Source organism: Hyaena hyaena, unplaced genomic scaffold (assembly GCF_003009895.1).
Source record: "Hyaena hyaena isolate Hyena2069 unplaced genomic scaffold, ASM300989v1 scaffold_24, whole genome shotgun sequence".
NCBI lineage: Eukaryota > Metazoa > Chordata > Mammalia > Carnivora > Hyaenidae > Hyaena > Hyaena hyaena.
The window spans coordinates 1,391,534-1,409,950 of NW_024080656.1; the positions used below are offsets into that span (position 1 = coordinate 1,391,534).

The window sequence follows — 18,417 nt, forward strand, 5'->3', positions numbered from 1 at the left end:
CTCTGCTGTAAGGGATGATGTAAGGGATTGATTTAACCCAGTGGCTCAGACTTGAGGTTGGTTAGGCGAGAAGCAGCCCAGCCGAGTGACAGTGTTGTCCTTCTGCAGCATGCCTGGGTCCTGCCACTCCTGACTGTCCTCCAGCAAGAAACCACGGATTTTTTTTTAATTTTTAATTTTTTTTAGAATAGTGTTCCATTTTTAATTTTTTTAAATGTTTTTATTAATTTCTGAGAGAGGGAGAGAAAGAGAGACAGCATGAGCAGGGAAGGGTCAGAGAGAGAGGGAGACACAGAATCTGAAACAGGCTCCAGGCTCTGAGCTGGCTGTCAGCACAGCGCCCGACACGGGGCTCGAACCCACAAACCGTGAGATCATGACCTGAGCAGAAGTCGGACGCCCAGCCAACTGAGCCACCCAAGGTGCCCCAAGAAACCACTGATTTTAAAGAAGCATAATTTCTAGACTGTCTCTAATATTGTGTTTGTTGGACCACTGGGGCCGGTTGCATCTGAAGGGAGTGGCCCTACAGGCTGGCTGTTAACATGAGCAAATGGAGGTTCAGAGTGGCCAGATCACCTGATTTGTTCTCTGTAAGAGAAATGAAAAACCTACGTTTTCTGTGTGAAATCTCCTAATTTTTAAGTATCGGGGACCATTTTGTAAATGGTGTATATACCAAACAAAATACATCTGTGCGTCTTCCTTTCGTCCCTCTGATTGAATTTCACAAAGGTGAGGGTTTCAAGTTGTTTGCTACCCCACGGAGCACTGGCGGCAGCATGCACCAGCACAGTTCCTTGAGAACTTGCTTGTGTGCGGGTGTGTGTCATAAGAGACATTGCTGGCATCAGCACTGTGCATGCATTTACAGAGTTGTCAACGATTAATAAACTGCTCTCCAAAAATGTTATACTACTTGACACTCCCACCAACGTAATCATAGCAATATCAAATACAATGATGTAATATATCATATATCAAGTATATCATAATAATATATGATCCACATATATTGGATATATAAGGTCCACATCTTACCCATACTAGTATTATCAAATTTCTTATTTTACTAGATGAAAGTAGTATCTTGGGACACCTTGGGGACTCAGTCAAGTGCCCGACTCTTGATTTTGCTCAGGTCATGATCTGACAGTCCTGAGTGCCAGCTGGGAGCTGGGCTCTGTGCCCTCTGCACTGGACGTGGAGCCCGCTTGGGATTCTCTCTCTCTCCCTCTGCCTCTCCCCCACTTTCACCTGAACTCCTGTTCTCTCTCTTAAAAAAAAAACTTAGGGGCGCCTGGGTGGCTTAGTCGGTTAAGCGTCCGACTTTCGCTTAGGTCATGATCTCGCGGTTTGTGGGTTCGAGCCCCGTGTCGGGCTCTGTGCTGACTGCCAGCTCAGAGCCTGGAGCCTGTTTCACAGTCTGTCTCTCTCTCTCTCTCTCTCTCTGACCCTCCCCTGTTCACGCTGTCTCTCTCTCTCTCTCTCTCTCTTAGAAATAAATAAAACATTAAAAAAAAAAACTTAATATCTTACTTTATTTGGATTCCTTAAGTATGAATAAACTATTTTTTCATACTCATTTAACCTCTATTTTTCTGTGTATTTATTCATCTTGCATTTATAAAACCTCTTCGCTTATATACAAAAATAGTCTTCATTTATTTCAAATATTGTTTTCCCTTCTGCTATTGTTACCTTTGGACTTTTTTATTGAAACTTTTGGATGAACTCTTATAAAAATTGATTAAAAGATCAATTTTTTAATTTATGAGTTCTGAGTTTTATGTCCTATTTAAGAAGACTTTCTCTACACCAAGATTATTTTTTAAAAATTCCCCTTGTTTTTTTTCTAGGACTTGCATCTTTACATTTTATAATGTTTAAATCTTTTCATTCACTGGTGAGTTTTAATTTTATGTGAGACACAAAAGCAGGAAAAGGATTGGGGTGTTTTATTTTTAAGTTTTGTGGTTATACCAACACATCAAATTGAAGAATCTATCTTTTTTGACTAATTGGGAATATCACCTTTATCTAACAATTTCTTTTTTTCTTTTAAAGTTTATTTATTTATTGGAGAGAGAGAGAAGAGAGAGGGCACACCAGTGGGGGAGGGCCAGAGAGAGGGAGACAGAAAGAACCCCAAGCACGACCTGCACTGTCAGCACAGAGCGTGACATGAGGCTTGAACTCACGAACCTCGAGATCATGACCTGAGTCAAAATCAAGAGTTGGACGCTTATCCATCTGAGCCACCCAGGCACCCCACTTCTTTTTTAAATGGAATTAGATCATCGTTGTCTTGTACATCTTATTACATTGATTTCTTCCTTTCTTAGGAATCTGGTTCTTTAATAGCAAAGTTTCTAGTTTTGCGAGCCATATTTAAATATTTTATCTATATTTTATCCTTTCCCATGATGTGTTTAATCCCAGGAGTGTGAACAGGGAGACCAAGGTGAAGTTTGTGCACACCTCTGTCCACGGTGTGGGTCATAACTTTGTGCAGTCGGCTTTCAAGGCTTTTGACTTAGCTCCTCCTGAGGCTGTTCCTGAACAGAAAGATCCAGATCCTGAGTTCCCAACAGTGAAATACCCAAATCCTGAAGAGGGTAAAGGAGTCTTGGTAACCTGATCTTTTATGTTCTAAAACTTACCTGTTATATTGAAAATTCTTACTATCAAGTAAAATAATTTTTATGTATTTTTTTAAACTTTTATTTATTTATTTTAAGAGACAGAGAGAGTGAATGGGGGAGGGGCAGAGAGATAGAGAATCCCAGGCAGGCCCCATGCTGTCAGCACAGAGCCTGGTGCAGATTCGATCTCACAAAACATGAGACTGTGACCTGAGCTGAAACCAAGAGTTGGATGCTTAGCCGACCAAGCCACCAGGCACCCCTTTTTATGTGTTTTCATTGTGCTAAACAGAAAATGAATTTTATCATGAGAAATACTTATATCTATTACTCATCCATTTCTTTTTTTAAATTTTTCTTTAACGTTTTATTTATTTCTGAGAGAGAGAGAGTGAGAGACAGCATGAGCAGGAGAGTGTCACCGAGAGAGGGAGACACAGAATCCGAAACAGGCTCCAGGCTCTGAGCTAGCTGTCAGCACAGAGCCCAATGTGGGGCCCGAACCCACGAACCGTGAGATCATGACCTGAGCCGAAGTTTTAACCAACTGAGCCACCCAGGCACCCCTGTTACTTATCTATTTCTTATCGGAACCTTCAAAACACATCTCTTAGCATCAGGATGTGAGAGCTGAAATTGAAATGGTATTTTAAATTGAATTAATTAGATTTAAATTAAGTTTTACTCTGCTTTTTAATGTTTTAAAGAAACAGTAGTAGAATGAATATTTATCACATGATTTTTATTCCTCAATATTTTTAATCTGTAATTTTTCTAGTATGAAGTAGTGCTATTTATTTATTTATTTATTTTAAGTTATTCATTTTTGTGAGAGAGAGAGAGACACAGAATCCAAAGCAGGCTCCAGGCTCAGAGCTTTCAGCACAGAGCCTGACGTGGGGCTTGAACCCACCAGCGATGAGATCATGACCTGAGCCAAAGTTAGACTCTTAGCTGACTGAGCCACTCAGGTGCCCCTGAAGTAGTGCTATTTAAATTATGGTTCCTTTCGCGTTTTTAAAGGTTAAGGGTAACAGTGATATTCAACAAATTGGCTTATTTTGGTTTGTTTTGCGGTTGGTTACTTGGCAAGGCCTAGAAATATACTAGTCCAACCACACCTACACTATTGGACGTGAGGTGAATCCCACAGGAAGGTGTGGGTCATGTGTTGATGTTCCCATTATCTGACTTCTAACTTAGGAAGTAATTTGTGACCAGCTGAGACCAGCTCCAGAAATAAAACTCAGCCTTTGGGGAAAGTTCTTTTAGTTCTTGAAGAACTGAATGTTTTTGAAGACGGCAATATGCTCAGTTGTTGATTGACATAATCTGTTATTTTCCTCCTCTTTTTCAGACTTTATCTTTTGCCTTGGCTGACAAAACCAAGGCCAAAATCGTTTTAGCCAACGACCCGGATGCTGATAGACTTGCTGTGGCAGAAAAGCAGGACAGGTACAATTGATTGTGATTACCTATCTAGTAGAAAACATAATGGGCAACGTCTTCAGCAGTAAACTGCTCCTGGAAGTATTTACTGATCATTGTACAGATCATCACCTCACTGACCCCCTAACATACAGCAAAATGCCACACGATGATTGGCAAGCATAACGCACAGTAAACCAGCCCAGGATGTATTTGTAATTGAAATTGCTACCTATCTTCTCTCATTTCCTCATCGATTTTATAATTAATGACTGTTTCTAATGCAGGCAAGTACTTTGTTTGCTGCTGTCTTTACAGTTCAGTATTTACTGAAGAGTTTGCTGAAGGAGCTCGACCTTCAAGGAAATGTTGAATTTAGGTTGAGCGGACCAGAGAGGAATAGAACTGGGGTACCCAGTGTTTAAGACAAGTTTGACTGTAGAATTTGTGCAGAGGAATAGGGCATACGTGGAGGGAAAAGATGGAAAGCAGGCAGGGGTCCAAGCAGTTTTGGGTGTCAAACAGCACATGTGATGTTTTGGGAGCAGCGAGCAAGCCGGGGATGCTGCCAGAGGATTGGGGTTTTAGATTAGGATCAGACAGGTTTAATTTGAATCACTTTCTGGAAAGTTAGGCAAGGGTGATGCATGCTGAAACGCAAGAGGTACTGCTAGCCACCCAGTGTAGAGAGGAAAATATATCACAACGTCTGTTCTGTGGTGTCCTGACCATTTTAGTGCAGACTCGCTCTTGAGGCACACTAGGATATGGACTTCTCAGAACCCTCGATACTGACCGGACCAGAAATTGAGATTCACAAACTATAATTCTGTTGGCGGCGGGGGGGAGGGAGGGGGCGCGCGCAGAAGGGGAGAGAAAAGGGAGCAGCATATTTCTGTCATCTTTAAAGCCAAAGCCTTTGCCAGAGACAAATAAAAGTGCTATGTGTCGTCGCTCTTCAAAGACGGGGTATTTGAGCAAACCGATTGAGACAGAGTAGCTGCTTAAAGGTTTGTGAAGTGACAGTCACCTTTTCAACCAGTTATTTAAACAAGAATGAGAAGAACATTCTTACAGAAACCACTTTGAGCCTTGTTTGGCTTAACTGTCCTGTCCCAGTCACTTCCAGTGTCTCTCTTAAGATCAATGCATTGGTTATTTTTTCTTTCAGTGGTGAATGGAGAGTGTTTTCAGGCAATGAGTTGGGGGCCCTCTTGGGCTGGTGGCTTTTTACTTCTTGGAAAGAAAAGAACCAAGATCACAGTGCCCTCAAAGACATATACATGTTGTCCAGCACAGTCTCCTCCAAAATCCTGCGAGCCATTGCCTTAAAGGAGGGCTTTCACTTTGAGGTAAGGTGTTTCCAGAGACTTGCTCTTAAATTTCTTTTACTCTGTAGGAGGCCTAAGGCATTTCTTTCTCTTTTGGGTTATCCCTTTAGGAAACACTAACTGGCTTTAAGTGGATGGGAAACCGAGCCAGACAGCTAATAGACCAGGGGAAGAATGTCTTATTTGCATTTGAAGAAGCTATCGGTAAGAAGAGATAATGGTGATTGCACCATGAGTTAATATATAGAATGCAAATAAATGGGATTTGGATTTGGGTTTGAGAAATTAACAGTAGAACAGGGGTACAGCGGCACTCAAAGAACACCGAACTGTCATACCCCGAAATTGGCACCTCAGACTTGCTTCTGGCTAAAAAGAATGTCTCTCAAAAAGCCAAGCCATTAATAGGAGAAAGTGAATTCTTTCCCCGATGACTGAAAACAGTGATGTTCTGCATGTGAAAGCTTGTAGCTCAGGAACCCACGCATTCCCATTCCGGGGGAGTTGTTGGATTTCCTCATCTGTGGTGTTGATCTCCAGGTCTGATATGGTTCACTCCTCTTCCAAAAGTGCTGGGCAGACATCTGTCCAGAGGAAAAGAGAAGGCCTGGCTGTAGGACTTTCATCAAAGCGACCATCACCCAAAAGGACCGCCCAAGTCAAGTCAGAATGACTGAGAAACACTCATCTTAAGTTGTCCATATAAACGAGGAGAAAGGGGAGTAAGGTGTAGAAACTTGAAATTCAGATGTTTTTGTGAGGGATATTTTAACTACTTGTTTAGTAAAAGCTATTATACCTTATACTTATTACATAAGAAGATTCATCTAGTCCCTGCGGCACAGATGCTCACATATTATTTAACGAATTAATCAAATGAAGCATAACAGCTCAGCTTTTGCTCCTTCATCACAAATAGCACTCTTACCTTTCTATACCTTTTTATTTAAAAAATGTTTCGTTCAAATATTTATTGTCTATCAGTTACATAGTGACTCTGAAAGAAATGGATGACACTGACCTCAGCCTATAGCACTTTGCATCTATCTAGTTAGTAACCACGCAAGAGAGCATAGGCTAGGTGTCAAGGTGAAGGACATAACTCTCAAGAACTATTGGAATTCAGAGAAGACAGAATAAGCATTGAATAGAGCACCTGGAAACCATTTGGTGTAAGCTGGTGGGGCTGGGGCTAGACCTGGGGAACAAATAGTTTATCAAGGAGGGAGAATATCTCCTTATAGGTTATTCAACCAGTACATCTTGCAGGCCTGCTATGTACTAGGCATTGGGCTGGTTTCTCGAATATAAAAATGGTAAATGAGGAGCGCCTAGGTGGCTTAGTCGGTTAAGCGTTGGACTTCAGCTCATGTCATGATCTCATGGTTCATGTGTTCGAGCCCCGTGTTAGGCTCTGTGCTGACAGCTCAGAGCCTGGAGACTGCTTTAGATTCTGTCTCATTCTTTCTGCCCCTCCTCCCCCCCATGCTGTAGTTGTTTCTCTCTCTGTGTCTCAAAAATAAACATAAATTTTTTTTTAATTTTTAAAAAAATGGTAAATGGGAAGCATTCACATATTCATGCTGTACAACCTCTTATGAGATGGAGATGGGCAGGTTGCATATAGGTATGTGCATGTACAGTGTTGTAAAGGAGCCCACTCCTAAGCATGTACGTATGACACATGTTTCTCTGCAGGATATATGTGCTGCCCTTTTGTTCTGGACAAAGATGGAGTCAGTGCCGCCGTCATAAGCGCAGAGTTGGCTAGCTATCTAGCAACCAAGAATTTGACTTTGTCTCAGCAGCTGAAGGCCATCTATGTTGAGTAAGTTTCCAGTAACTGTTTAATTGAAGTAATAGTCTTACATGTTTTATTATGGTTTAACGTGTGAGATACTAATATTCTTTCTAATGCTCTTACTTTGGTTGTGAATTCTATTTATTTTTTTTAATGTTTATTTATTTTTGAGAGAGAGAGAGAAAATGAGGGGGGAAGGGCAGAGAGAGAGGAAGACACAGAATCCAAAGCAGGCTCCCGGCTCTAAGCTGTCAGCACAGAGCCTGATGCGGAGCTCAGACTCACAAACCGTGAGATCATAACCTGAACTAAAGTGAGATACTCAACCAATTGAGCCACCCGGGTGCCTCATGAATTTTATTTCTTATGAAAACTAAATAAAGGATCACACTTTCTTTTGATACTTAACCATTTAATAGTAATTGTTCATGATTGCATGAATCCTTAACAAAGGAGCACATCAGTTGCAGAAATAGCTAATTAAAAAATGTGATTTTAAGTGCCTGATGTCAAAAAAGATTAAAGGTGTTCAAGAAACCGCTATTAAGTTTTTAGAGCAATGACCCAAGTCTGCCTTTTTAAAGTGCAGAAGCAGTCAGGGGCAATCCACTGCAATAAGACTTTTATTTACAAATACAAGCTAAAGGCCATGCAGCAGTTTGGCAGTCCCTGGGGTCAATTGTAGCTCTTTTTTATGCTAAATTATTCCTTGGAAGGTAGTCATGGTTGTTTGTTTCATTCGGTTTAAAATATACTGGTTGATACATGTTCTGTGTACATTGTGTACAATTATATGTTCCTCCTTTTGCATATTTGTATTTTTTTAACTGAGATATAATCGACATTAGTTTCAGGTATACAATATAGTGATTCGATATTTGTGTATATTACAAAGTGATGATCACAGTCCATCTAGGTAACATCCACACCATACACAAGTACAAATATTTCTTCTCCTGATGAGAAATTTTAAGATCTATGCTCTTAGCAACTTTCAAAACATATAGTGCAATAGTATTAAATATAATCACCATGCTGTGTATTATTTATGTTATTCTAATCATTTAATTTCTAAAATTATTTGTGTTTGTTTTCATAGATATGGCTACCATATTACCAAAGCTTCATATTTTATTTGCCATGATCAAGGCACCATTAAAAAATTATTTGAAAACCTTAGAAACTACGATGGGAAGAATAATTATCCAAAAACTTGTGGCAGATTTGCAATTTCTGGTATTAGAGACCTTACAACTGGCTACGATGATAGCCAACCTGATAAAAAAGCTGTAAGTTATATCTTTGATCAGTTAAACTCTTCTCTATTTACCTTCTATTATACTTTGAATAGCTTAACTTATTTAATCATGGAATTAATTGAAGCTGATTTTAGGCATCCAGGCATTATTATAAATAAGCTATCAAGATATATAGAAAGAGTAGGGCAGTCCACCCTGGTGTGTGTTTCTCTTTTTTTTTATTAATTTTTTTGATGTTTGTTTATTTTTGACAGAGTGTGAGCAGGGGAGGGTCAGAGATAGAGGAGACGCAGAATCTGAAGCAAACTCCAGGCTCTGAGTTGTCAGCACAAAGCCCAACGCAGGGCTCGAACTCACGAGCCGTGAGATCTTGACCTGAGCCAAAGTCAGACGCTCAACCAATTGAGCCACTCAGGCGCCCCCCCCCCCAGGTGTTTCTGAATGAGTAGATCTGGGGTGGGGGCCAAGAATTTCATTTCTAACAAGTTCCCTGCGGATGCTGAAGTTACTGATACACACTTTGAGAACCGTTGTTTGGTTCCTAGTTAGTTTTACCCTATTCTCTGAATGTCCAGGAGCTGTTAGCTATAAAGCATGAGTTTGCATTCTTCACATTGTGTGGATCCCCCACTGGCGTCAAAAGAAAGCTCAAATATGGCAGAAGAGTATTGCTAACTAATAGCAGCACACAGGGGAAGGAGAGCAAGAATCGCCTTATGAGATAGTAGACATCTTGATAGTTACCTTTCTTTAAAATTTTTGTCTGTACACGATGTTATTTTTTAGAAAAGTATTTTTGGAAGAGTCATGATGAAACATGGCAGCTCCAGCCATCTCTTTGCCACGCCAAGACCACTGTCTTCACTCTCAGTTGTTTTGCCTGCTATTTACCACCAGATTTTTTTTTTAATGTTTTTTATTTATTTCTAGGAGAGAGAGAGAGAGAGAGACAGCATGAGCAGGGGAGGGTCAGAGAGAGAGGGAGTCACAGACTCTGAAACAGGCTCCAGGCTCTGAGCTGGCAGTCAGCACAGAGCCTGACACGGGGCTCGAACGATGAACCGTGAGATCATGACCTAAGCGAAAGTCGGACGCTTAACCGACTAAGCCACCCAGGCGCCCCCCACAAGATTTTTTTTTAATGCTTATTTATTTTCGAGAAACAGAGGGATACAGAGTGCAAGCAGGGAAGAGGCAGAGAGAGAAGGAGGAAGAGAATTTGAAGCAGGCTTCAGGCTCCAAGCTGCCAGCACAGAGCCCAATGCGGTACTCGAGCTCACAAACTGTGAGATCATGACCTGATCTGAAACCAGATGCTTAACCAACTGAGCCACCCAGGCGCCCCTACCACCAGATTTCTAAATAATGTGCTCATATGGTGATATTTTGACTTCTCACTGTTGGACTTTGTTAATTTTTTATTATGGAGATAAGGATTTAAATCTTACATTTCTTACATTCACTATTCTGCCTTCTCCTCTGTCTTCACAAACACATACGCCACAACATTCGGTGAGATCACATTCCATGCTTGTATTATTATGACTAGTAACTATTGTTTCCTGCTTAGCTAAGTAGTGTACTTTGATTAGGTTCCCCTAAATTGTATAATTATTTTTCCTATAATTAATAGTTGCTTTGTTCTTTTGTGTGGTTGGATATTTACGTAACTCTCACCAGTCTTTCTCACGTCCTTCAGACACCTCCAGTAGGGTTTTCCGTATGGTCCAGTGCTGTTTTATCAGTGCTGTTTATTCAGTTTTGTTTCCAGTGGCCTCCGTCCCGGTCCCTCTGTGCGCACAGGGCCAGCTCCTCTGTGTGCTGGTTACACACGTCATCCTGGGAATGCCCGTCACCACTTACCGAGTTGGGTCCTTTGCTTCTGGACCCCATGACTTCCTCTTCCTCTGTTTGTTTTCCTAAATCACATCCTCCTAGCAGATTCCTTAAACAAAGTGAATAGGAGGTAAATTTTTGGAGGCATTTAAGTCTGAAAATGTCTTATTCTATCCTCACATTTGATTGATTCGCAGTTTTGAAAACAGCAGTGTTCCATTACATTTTAGTCCCCAGTATTGCTGTGGAGGGTTTGATCTTTCATTCAGGAAATAGTTGAAGCCTACTATGAACCACATAAAGAGATGTCAGTGCCATACTGATTCGGTTCTGTTCATGCAGCGTGTTTTTTACTCTATGGGAAGATTTCAGGTATCGTCTGCTAAAACTTGGAGTTCTAAAATGTCAGTGATTTGCTTTTATATGGGTCTTTTTTTCGTCATTTTTCTGGGTAGTCAGTGAGTCTTTGTTAATCTTTGGAGTCATTTCTTTCAGTTCTGAGTAATTTTCTTAATCTTGTGTCAGAGAAGAGGGCTGGATGCTCATTTCCCAAATATCTTATTGCCCTGCATTTCTGGCCTCCCTTTCTCACTGAGTTCTTAGTTAGCGGCTGGCTCTCCTGGACTAATGTTCTCTTTCCTTGTTTCTTTCTTTCCTACTGTCCATCTCTATCTTGCCCTACTTTTTGGGAGATTACATCAACATTAATTTTCAGAGCTTCTGTTTACTATTTCAGTTCTTATTGTCCAACTTACTAAGAATAACATCCTGAGGCTCCGGCTGGCTCAGTTAGTGGAGCATGCGACTCTTGATCTCAGGGTCGTGAGTTCTTGAACGTTGGGTATGGAGCCTACTTAAATAAAAATATCTTAAAAATAAAAGTAGCATCCTCTTCTTGTTTTCTATATATAATATTTTTCTTTTTTTAATGATATAATGTCTCAACATTATTGTTGAATTATTCATACATTACTTAGCTGTCATCATAGTAAATGCACTCTTCACCCCCTTTGTCTATTTCATCTATCTCCCTACCCACCTCCCCTCTGGCAACCACCAGTTTCTTCTCTATATGAAGAGTCTATATTTTCTGATGTTGTTGTCTCTTTTTCTCTTAGTTAATTGTTTTGCTCCTTAAATTCCCCATATGAGTGAAATTAAATAGTATTTGTCCTTCTCTGTCTGTCTTAATTCACTTAACATTATACCCTCCATGTTGTCCATCCATGTTGTTACAAATGGCAAGGTCTCATTCTTTTCTTTTTCCTTCCCTCCCCTCCCCTCCCCTCCCCTCCCCTCCCCTCCCCTTTTCTCTTTTCTTTTCTTTTTTCTTCTTAAGTAATCTCACACTCAACATGGGGCTTAAACTCATGACCCCGAGATCAAGAGTCACATGCTCTACTGACTGAACCAGCCAGGTGCTCCAAGATCTCATCCTTTTTAATGGCTGAATAATATTCCTCTCTCTCTCTCTCTCTCTCTCTCTCTCTCTCTCTCTGTGTGTGTGTGTGTGTGTGTCTACACACATACACTCTTGGACTGCTTCCATATCTTGGCTATTGTAAATATTGCTACAATAAACTGAGAGGTGCATATATCTTTTCTTTTTTTTAATTTTTATTTAATTTTGAGAGACAGACAGACAGAAAGTGAGCTGGGGAGGAGAGAGAGAGGGAGACACAGAATCTGAAGACAGGCTCCAGGCTCTGAGCTATCAGCAGAGAGCCCAATGCTGGCTCGAACTCACAGATGGCGAGATCATGACCAGAGCCTAAGTCCTACACTTAATCGACTAACCTGCCCAGGTGCCCCTGCATACACCTTTTTAAATTAGTGCTTTCATTTTCTTTGGGTAAATACCCAGTAGAGGAATCACTGGATCATATGGTAATTCTATTTTCAGTTTTTTGAAGAACCTCCATATTGGTTTTTTTATAGTGTCTGCACCAATGAACATTCCCACCACCAGTGCACAAGGATTCCTTTTTCTCTACATCCTTACTGACGCTTGTTATTTCTTGCCTTTTTTATTTTAGCCATCCTTCTGGGTGTAAGGTAATATCTCATTGTAGTTTTGATTTGCATTTTCCTGATGATCAGTGATGTTGAGCATCTTTCCATGTGTCTGTTGGCCATCTTTATGTCTTCTTTGGAAAAATGTCTATTCAGATACTCTGCCCATATTTAATCCATTTGTTTTTTGGTCCCAAGTTCTATAAGTTCTTTATACATGTTCGATATTAACTGCTTATCATATATATCATCTGCAAATATCTTCTCTCATTCAGTAGGTTGCCTTTTTGTTTTGTTGATGGTTTCCTTTGCTGTGCAGAAGCTTTTTCTTTTGGTATAGTCCCAATAGTTTTATTTTATGTAATATTTTATCTCTCTTAAGGATGATCATTATACCTTTTGAAAATGTAGACTTTTTTTTTATCCCATATTGTCTTTATATCTCCCAACCTCTTTTTTTTATTATTATTTGGGTTTTTTGGATTTTGTCTCTTAGCTGTCTTTTCCCAAAGTCTGGTAATCCCTAATTGTTTTGGGGCACTCAAAAACTGATTGGAAGTTCTACATACATGAGCAAGCCTTGTCAACTGACAAAGTTTACTCTCAGGGGATTGGATAGCAAATTAACTCTTACATGCAGGGCTCCCTATCTGGGGGATCCTAATTCTCACCCTGATCTCTTGCCTAAAAGCTGTAAGGTGGGATGTTGATACCTGAAAGCGTTGGAGAGGTGCCTGGGAGTCTGGAGGGAGGGCAGCTAGTATTCAGGTTGTTGACTCTGAGTTACTCTCTGTTTTCACCATACCCTGCCTCACAGTGCCTGGTGTACCCAACTCCTGAGCCTTTCTTATTCAATTACACCAGAGAATTAAACCATCTTGTATTAAGGCGGTTGCCTGACTGTGTGGGCAGAGGGTGAGAATCTGGAGGGTCTAATAGGTCTTTTCACATACTACCTTCATTTCCCACCTGCCTTTTGCAGTACCTGGTGCCTCCAGGTAGTGAGTTTGCCAGAGTTCTGCAGAGCTCGGCCAAGGTCTTGTTCCTTGTAGGTGCTCAGCCGTCATTGTCCTGTGTTCCATCAGGTCAATTCTGCCCCTCCCTCTGTTTTGTAACCCCCAGGATTGATTGACAGTCTAATTAACTACTGTTTTCCTTTCCCTCTTTGCCTTTGTGTTTTATACAAACACACACACACACACACACACACACACACACTTCTGTCATTTTAGTTGAGTATGGAGAGTGATCAGCTATAAATACATCTTCTGCCAGAAATTTTATCTTAAAAAAGATCTCTTCATATAACTTTTTTTATGAAGTAAATTAAGGTTTATTGTGGGTTTTTTGCTCATACATTATTAATCTATTTAAATTGATTTCTTATGAAATGACATGTTTCAATGTTAGTAAAACTTTAGTAGCTTTGGGGTGCCTGGGTGGCTCCGTTGGAAAAGCATGCAACTCTTGATCTCGGGTTGTAGGTTCGAGCCCCATACTGGGTGTAGAGATTACCTAAAATCTTTAGGGGCGCCTGAGTATCTCAGTCAGTGAAGCATCCAACTCTTGATTTTGGCTCAGGTCATGATCTCACAGTTGGTGAAATCAAGCCTCACGTCGGGCTCCTCACTGTCAGTGAAGAGCCTGCTTGAGATTCTCTGTCTCCTTCTCTCTTTGCTCCTCCCCTGCTCTCTCACTCTCTATCTCTCTCTCTCAAAACAAATAAACAAACATTTAAAAATAAAATAAAATCTTTAAAAAAAACCAAAAACTTTAGTAGCTTTAATTAAGAAAACTAGGGAGGTAAAATGCAAGTATACAAATGACTTAATTCCACAAATCACTTGATTATTATTATTATTTAGTATTTAAATCATATGGAAAATATTTTCTGATTTCCTCAAAAATATCCTTTTCTCTTAAACCAATATATTTGCTTGGCATTTATTTTCTTGCATGTACAGGGGGAAACTATTATTTGAGCCAGAATAGTTCATGTTACAATTTAAATGTATAACATGTGTAAATTAATTCCTAGATTCTCCCTACTAGCAAAAGCAGCCAAATGATCACCTTTACCTTTGCTAATGGAGGTGTGGCCACCATGCGGACAAGTGGGACCGAGCCCAAGATCAAGTACTATTCGGAACTGTGTGCCCCCCCTGGAAATAGGTATGATATGAAGGGCACGCCTGTGATTGCTGTTCCCTAAAGTTCCTAATTGGTTCTGTGCAAATGCTAAGTAAAACCTTTTGCCTTTCCAGTATTATATACTTTAATTAGGAATGTTGTTTCAAAACCTGCAGCAATACTGTGATAGTAACAGCTGGTTGAACCATCCAAGGACACGAGAGCTTATTTTTACTTACTTATTTCTTTCCTACCTTTTTTTGTATGGGGAAATTTCATTCCAGATTTCAGTAATAGTAATAGTTTCCTTTTTTAATTCTTTAATCTGAGACTAATACCAATGAGTTTTTGTCTTTTTCTCCTTGTCTCTGATACAATAATTTAAAAAAAAATTTTTTTAATGTTTATTCTTTTTGAGAGACAGAGCGTGAGTGGGAGAGGGGCAGAGAGAGAGAGGGAGACACAGAATCCAAAGCAGGCTCCGGGCTCTAAGCTTTCAGCACAGAGCCCAACGTGGGACTCGAACCCATGAACTAAGAGATCATGACCTGAGCCGAAGCTGGACACTTAACCGACTGAGCCACCCAAGCACTCCAATACTTTAAATTCCCCTGTACATGCCTTGAACAAATATCTTTGAGCACCTACTGTGCATAAGTCTGTGCAGGGTTCTGGGGAGGATAAAGAGCCATAGAAGAAAGAGTCATTGCCTCCAAAAAGCTGATGGTCTAGTAGCTTCAGGGTCATGTTTTTGTGACCTTGGAAAAGGGTTTGAGTTTACTTTACAATACCATAACACCTTAAACTTTAACAGCCATGGTGCATATAGTTAGCTTGTATAAATACGATACTGCACACTCGTTTAACACTTGGGTAACTAGCACTTCTCCATTCAGAGTAAAGAATCAGGACAACTTTTGTAAAGATTAATTAAGTCAGTACTGTCCAATGGAAATAAAATGTGAGCCACATAATGCAATTTGAAATTTTCTACTAGACACATTTTTATTTGTTTTTTTTTAAATTTTTAAAAAAATTTTTAAATAGTTTATTGTCAAGTTGGTTTCCATTTAACACCCAGTGCTCATCCCCACAAGTGCCCTGCTACTAGACACATTTTTAAATAATGAAAAGAGCTGTGCCTGGGTGGCCCAGTCGATTGACCATCTGACTTCGGCTCAGAGCATATAATCTCATGATCCATGAGTTTGAGCCCCGCATTGGGCTCTGTGCTGACAGCTCAGAGCCTAGAGCCTGTTTCAGATTCTGTGTCTCCCTCTCTCATTTCTCCTTCCCTGCTTGCACTCGGTCTCTCTCACTGTCAAAAATAAACATTTTTTATAAATAGTCAAATAGTAAAAAGAAACAGATAAAATTACTTTAGTAATTTAATCTACTTACATATGAAAATATTGTTATACCATATATAATTTATATAAAAATTAATGAGATAGTTTACATTTTTTCACATCTTCAAAATCCATTTACTCTTTTACACTTAACCACATATCTCAATTAAAATGCTTGATTTTCTAAGAAATACTTGTTCCATACAACTGACCCTTGAACAACATGGGCTTGAACTATGCAGGTCCACTTATATGTGGATTTTTTAAAAATAAATATAGTATAATATTATAAATGTATTTTCTCTTAATCACTTTTTTAGTGTATTGTAAGAATATAAGTAACAAGCAAAATATGTGTTAATCGACTGTCTGTGTTACGGTAGAGTTTCTGGTCAAAAGGAGTGAACTTTTTGGGGACTCAAAAGTTATACATGGATTTTTCACTGCATGGGGGTCACTAATGCCCTAAGCCCCAGGCTGTTGAAGGGCCAAATGTGTTAAGAGTTTATAAAATTTACAGTTGAAAAAATAGATTTGTATACCTAAGTTGTTCCAAACATACTTAAGTTTTCCAATAATTGAATTAAGTGGCAGCTTTTTTGTTTTTTTAACGTTTTATTTTATTGTTTGTGAGGCAGAGAGGGGCAGGGCACAAGCAGGGCAGGGCCAGAGAGAGAGGGAGACACAGAATGCAAAGCAGGCTCCACGCGAGGCTCCAACCCACGAACACGAGATCATGGCCTGAGCCGAAGTCAGATACTCAACTGACTGAGCCACCTAGGTGCCCCTAAATGTCAGCTTTTCAGTTTGAACATCAGTTAATTAAACTTGAATTCAGTTTTCAGTCACACCAGCCACATTTCCAGTGCTCAGTACAGTAGTTAGGACCATGGATCTGATGTTTACCAGCCAAAGCCTTGTCACTGAAGAGTTTTTCTGATCTGGTGAATCAAATTTGCACTATGTGGAAATAAAAGCAGAGGAAATTTTCTGAGCATCTGCAATTGGCCAGCCCTTAGCAGATTAAATGTAGCAAATTGGAGGGGCAGGGACAGAATTGTTTCTTTGGACAGGAGGAAATGACTGCTGACAGCAAGGAAAGAAACATTAAAACAAAAGTATTAAACATGGACACAGAAACTCAGAATGTTCACTGCTTTATCATAAGGGAAAGCATTCCACATCCAAATTGGCCCTGAATCTTCTTCTGAATAAGAGCTTCAGGTCAGTCCAATATATTTAAGAAGTCAAAGACTGTGTTCTTTATTTTTCTACAGATTCCCATCCAAAACCTTTTTGTGCTGAAAGGGTAAAAACTCAGCTAGTGAGAAACTTAAACACATAAAGCTTCTCATTTTCTAAGCATTCTGTATAACCAACATTTGATTGTACTATTGTGCAAGTATCAGTGTTTGTGTGTTAAATATTAAGCTCTTTGCTACTCTATGGAGTATAGGATTTTCCAGACATTTCTTTGTAATTCACATTCTCATGTAATGTTTTTGTATTTCAGTGCCTTTCTTCTAAAAACAAAGGGGCATTAGTCCAACTTAAAGATCCATTTTTTCTTTATATATTAGTCCCTTCCTTGTCATTTCTCTGTGAAAATACTATAATTCAGAAAACTTTATAATAACCATACTATTTAAAAAAATGTTTTAATAGTTTATTTATTTTTGAAAGAGAGACAGAACATGAGTGGGGGAGGGGCAGAGAGAGAGGGAGACACAGAATCTGAAACAGGCTCCAGGTTCTGAGCTGTCAGCACAGAGCCCGAAGCGGGGCTCGAACTCATGAACCACGAGATCATGACCTGACCTAAAGTCGGACGCTTAACCGACTGACCCACCCAGGTGCCCCATAACCATACTATTTAATGTTTAAGGATCTGGTATTTTATATGTTTCACATGGCTTATTGGGTGAACTTAAGATTCAAATATAGTTTACAACTTCCTGAAAACACTTAGAAAAATTGTCTTTTTATTATATTCATTGAAATGCTGTTCCAGTTTATTAATTGCAACATTGGGTGCTAGGTCAGTCCACGGATATGCTAACAGGGCCCAAGCAAGTCAACAGCATAGCTAACGTACAAGAGCAATAAAGACATGGCCAAGGTTTCCTTACTGTCTGATCACCTTAATATTATTACTGTATTTTATTTATTTACTTATAGAATTCCATAACCTCCTCATCCTTTAGAATGGAAAGTCCTTTTCAAGTTTAAGTCCTGCTTTTAAAAAAATATTTTTTGATCAGTAGATGTCTTTTGCCCAACTTTTTATTTTGGAAATTTTCAGTGAATACCCACATACCTTTCATTTAGACCAAGGGTTGGCAAACTTTTTCTGTAAAGACCCAGATAGTAAATATTTTAAATTTTGCAAGCCATGTGGTCGCAACTACTCAGTTCCCCTGTTGCTCAAAAGCAGAAAGAAGGAATATACACAAAGGAAGAGGTGTGGCTTTGTTCCAATAAATCTTTATTTATAAAAGCAGGCTGTCAGCAGACTGCTAGCCATAGTTAACCTACTCTAACCTAGTCTAAGCAATTGTTAACATTTTGCAATATTTGCTATCTGTCACCGTATCTTATTGTATATGCAAGTTTTGTACCTGTATT

At 39.6% G+C, this 18,417-nt stretch overlaps 1 protein-coding gene across 1 annotated transcript in view; it reads left to right on the top strand.

Annotated features, from left to right (window-relative positions):
- PGM2 (phosphoglucomutase 2) overlaps window positions 1-18,417 on the top strand; it is a 37,192-nt gene that overhangs the window by 15,871 nt on the left and 2,904 nt on the right. Inside the window, exons 7-13 of the mRNA XM_039227030.1 lie at window positions 2,443-2,632; window positions 4,003-4,100; window positions 5,245-5,425; window positions 5,515-5,608; window positions 7,103-7,232; window positions 8,305-8,494; window positions 14,352-14,485. Of these exons, the coding sequence (XP_039082961.1) occupies window positions 2,443-2,632; window positions 4,003-4,100; window positions 5,245-5,425; window positions 5,515-5,608; window positions 7,103-7,232; window positions 8,305-8,494; window positions 14,352-14,485 (1,017 nt within the window). The remainder of the gene's footprint in view (window positions 1-2,442; window positions 2,633-4,002; window positions 4,101-5,244; window positions 5,426-5,514; window positions 5,609-7,102; window positions 7,233-8,304; window positions 8,495-14,351; window positions 14,486-18,417) is intronic.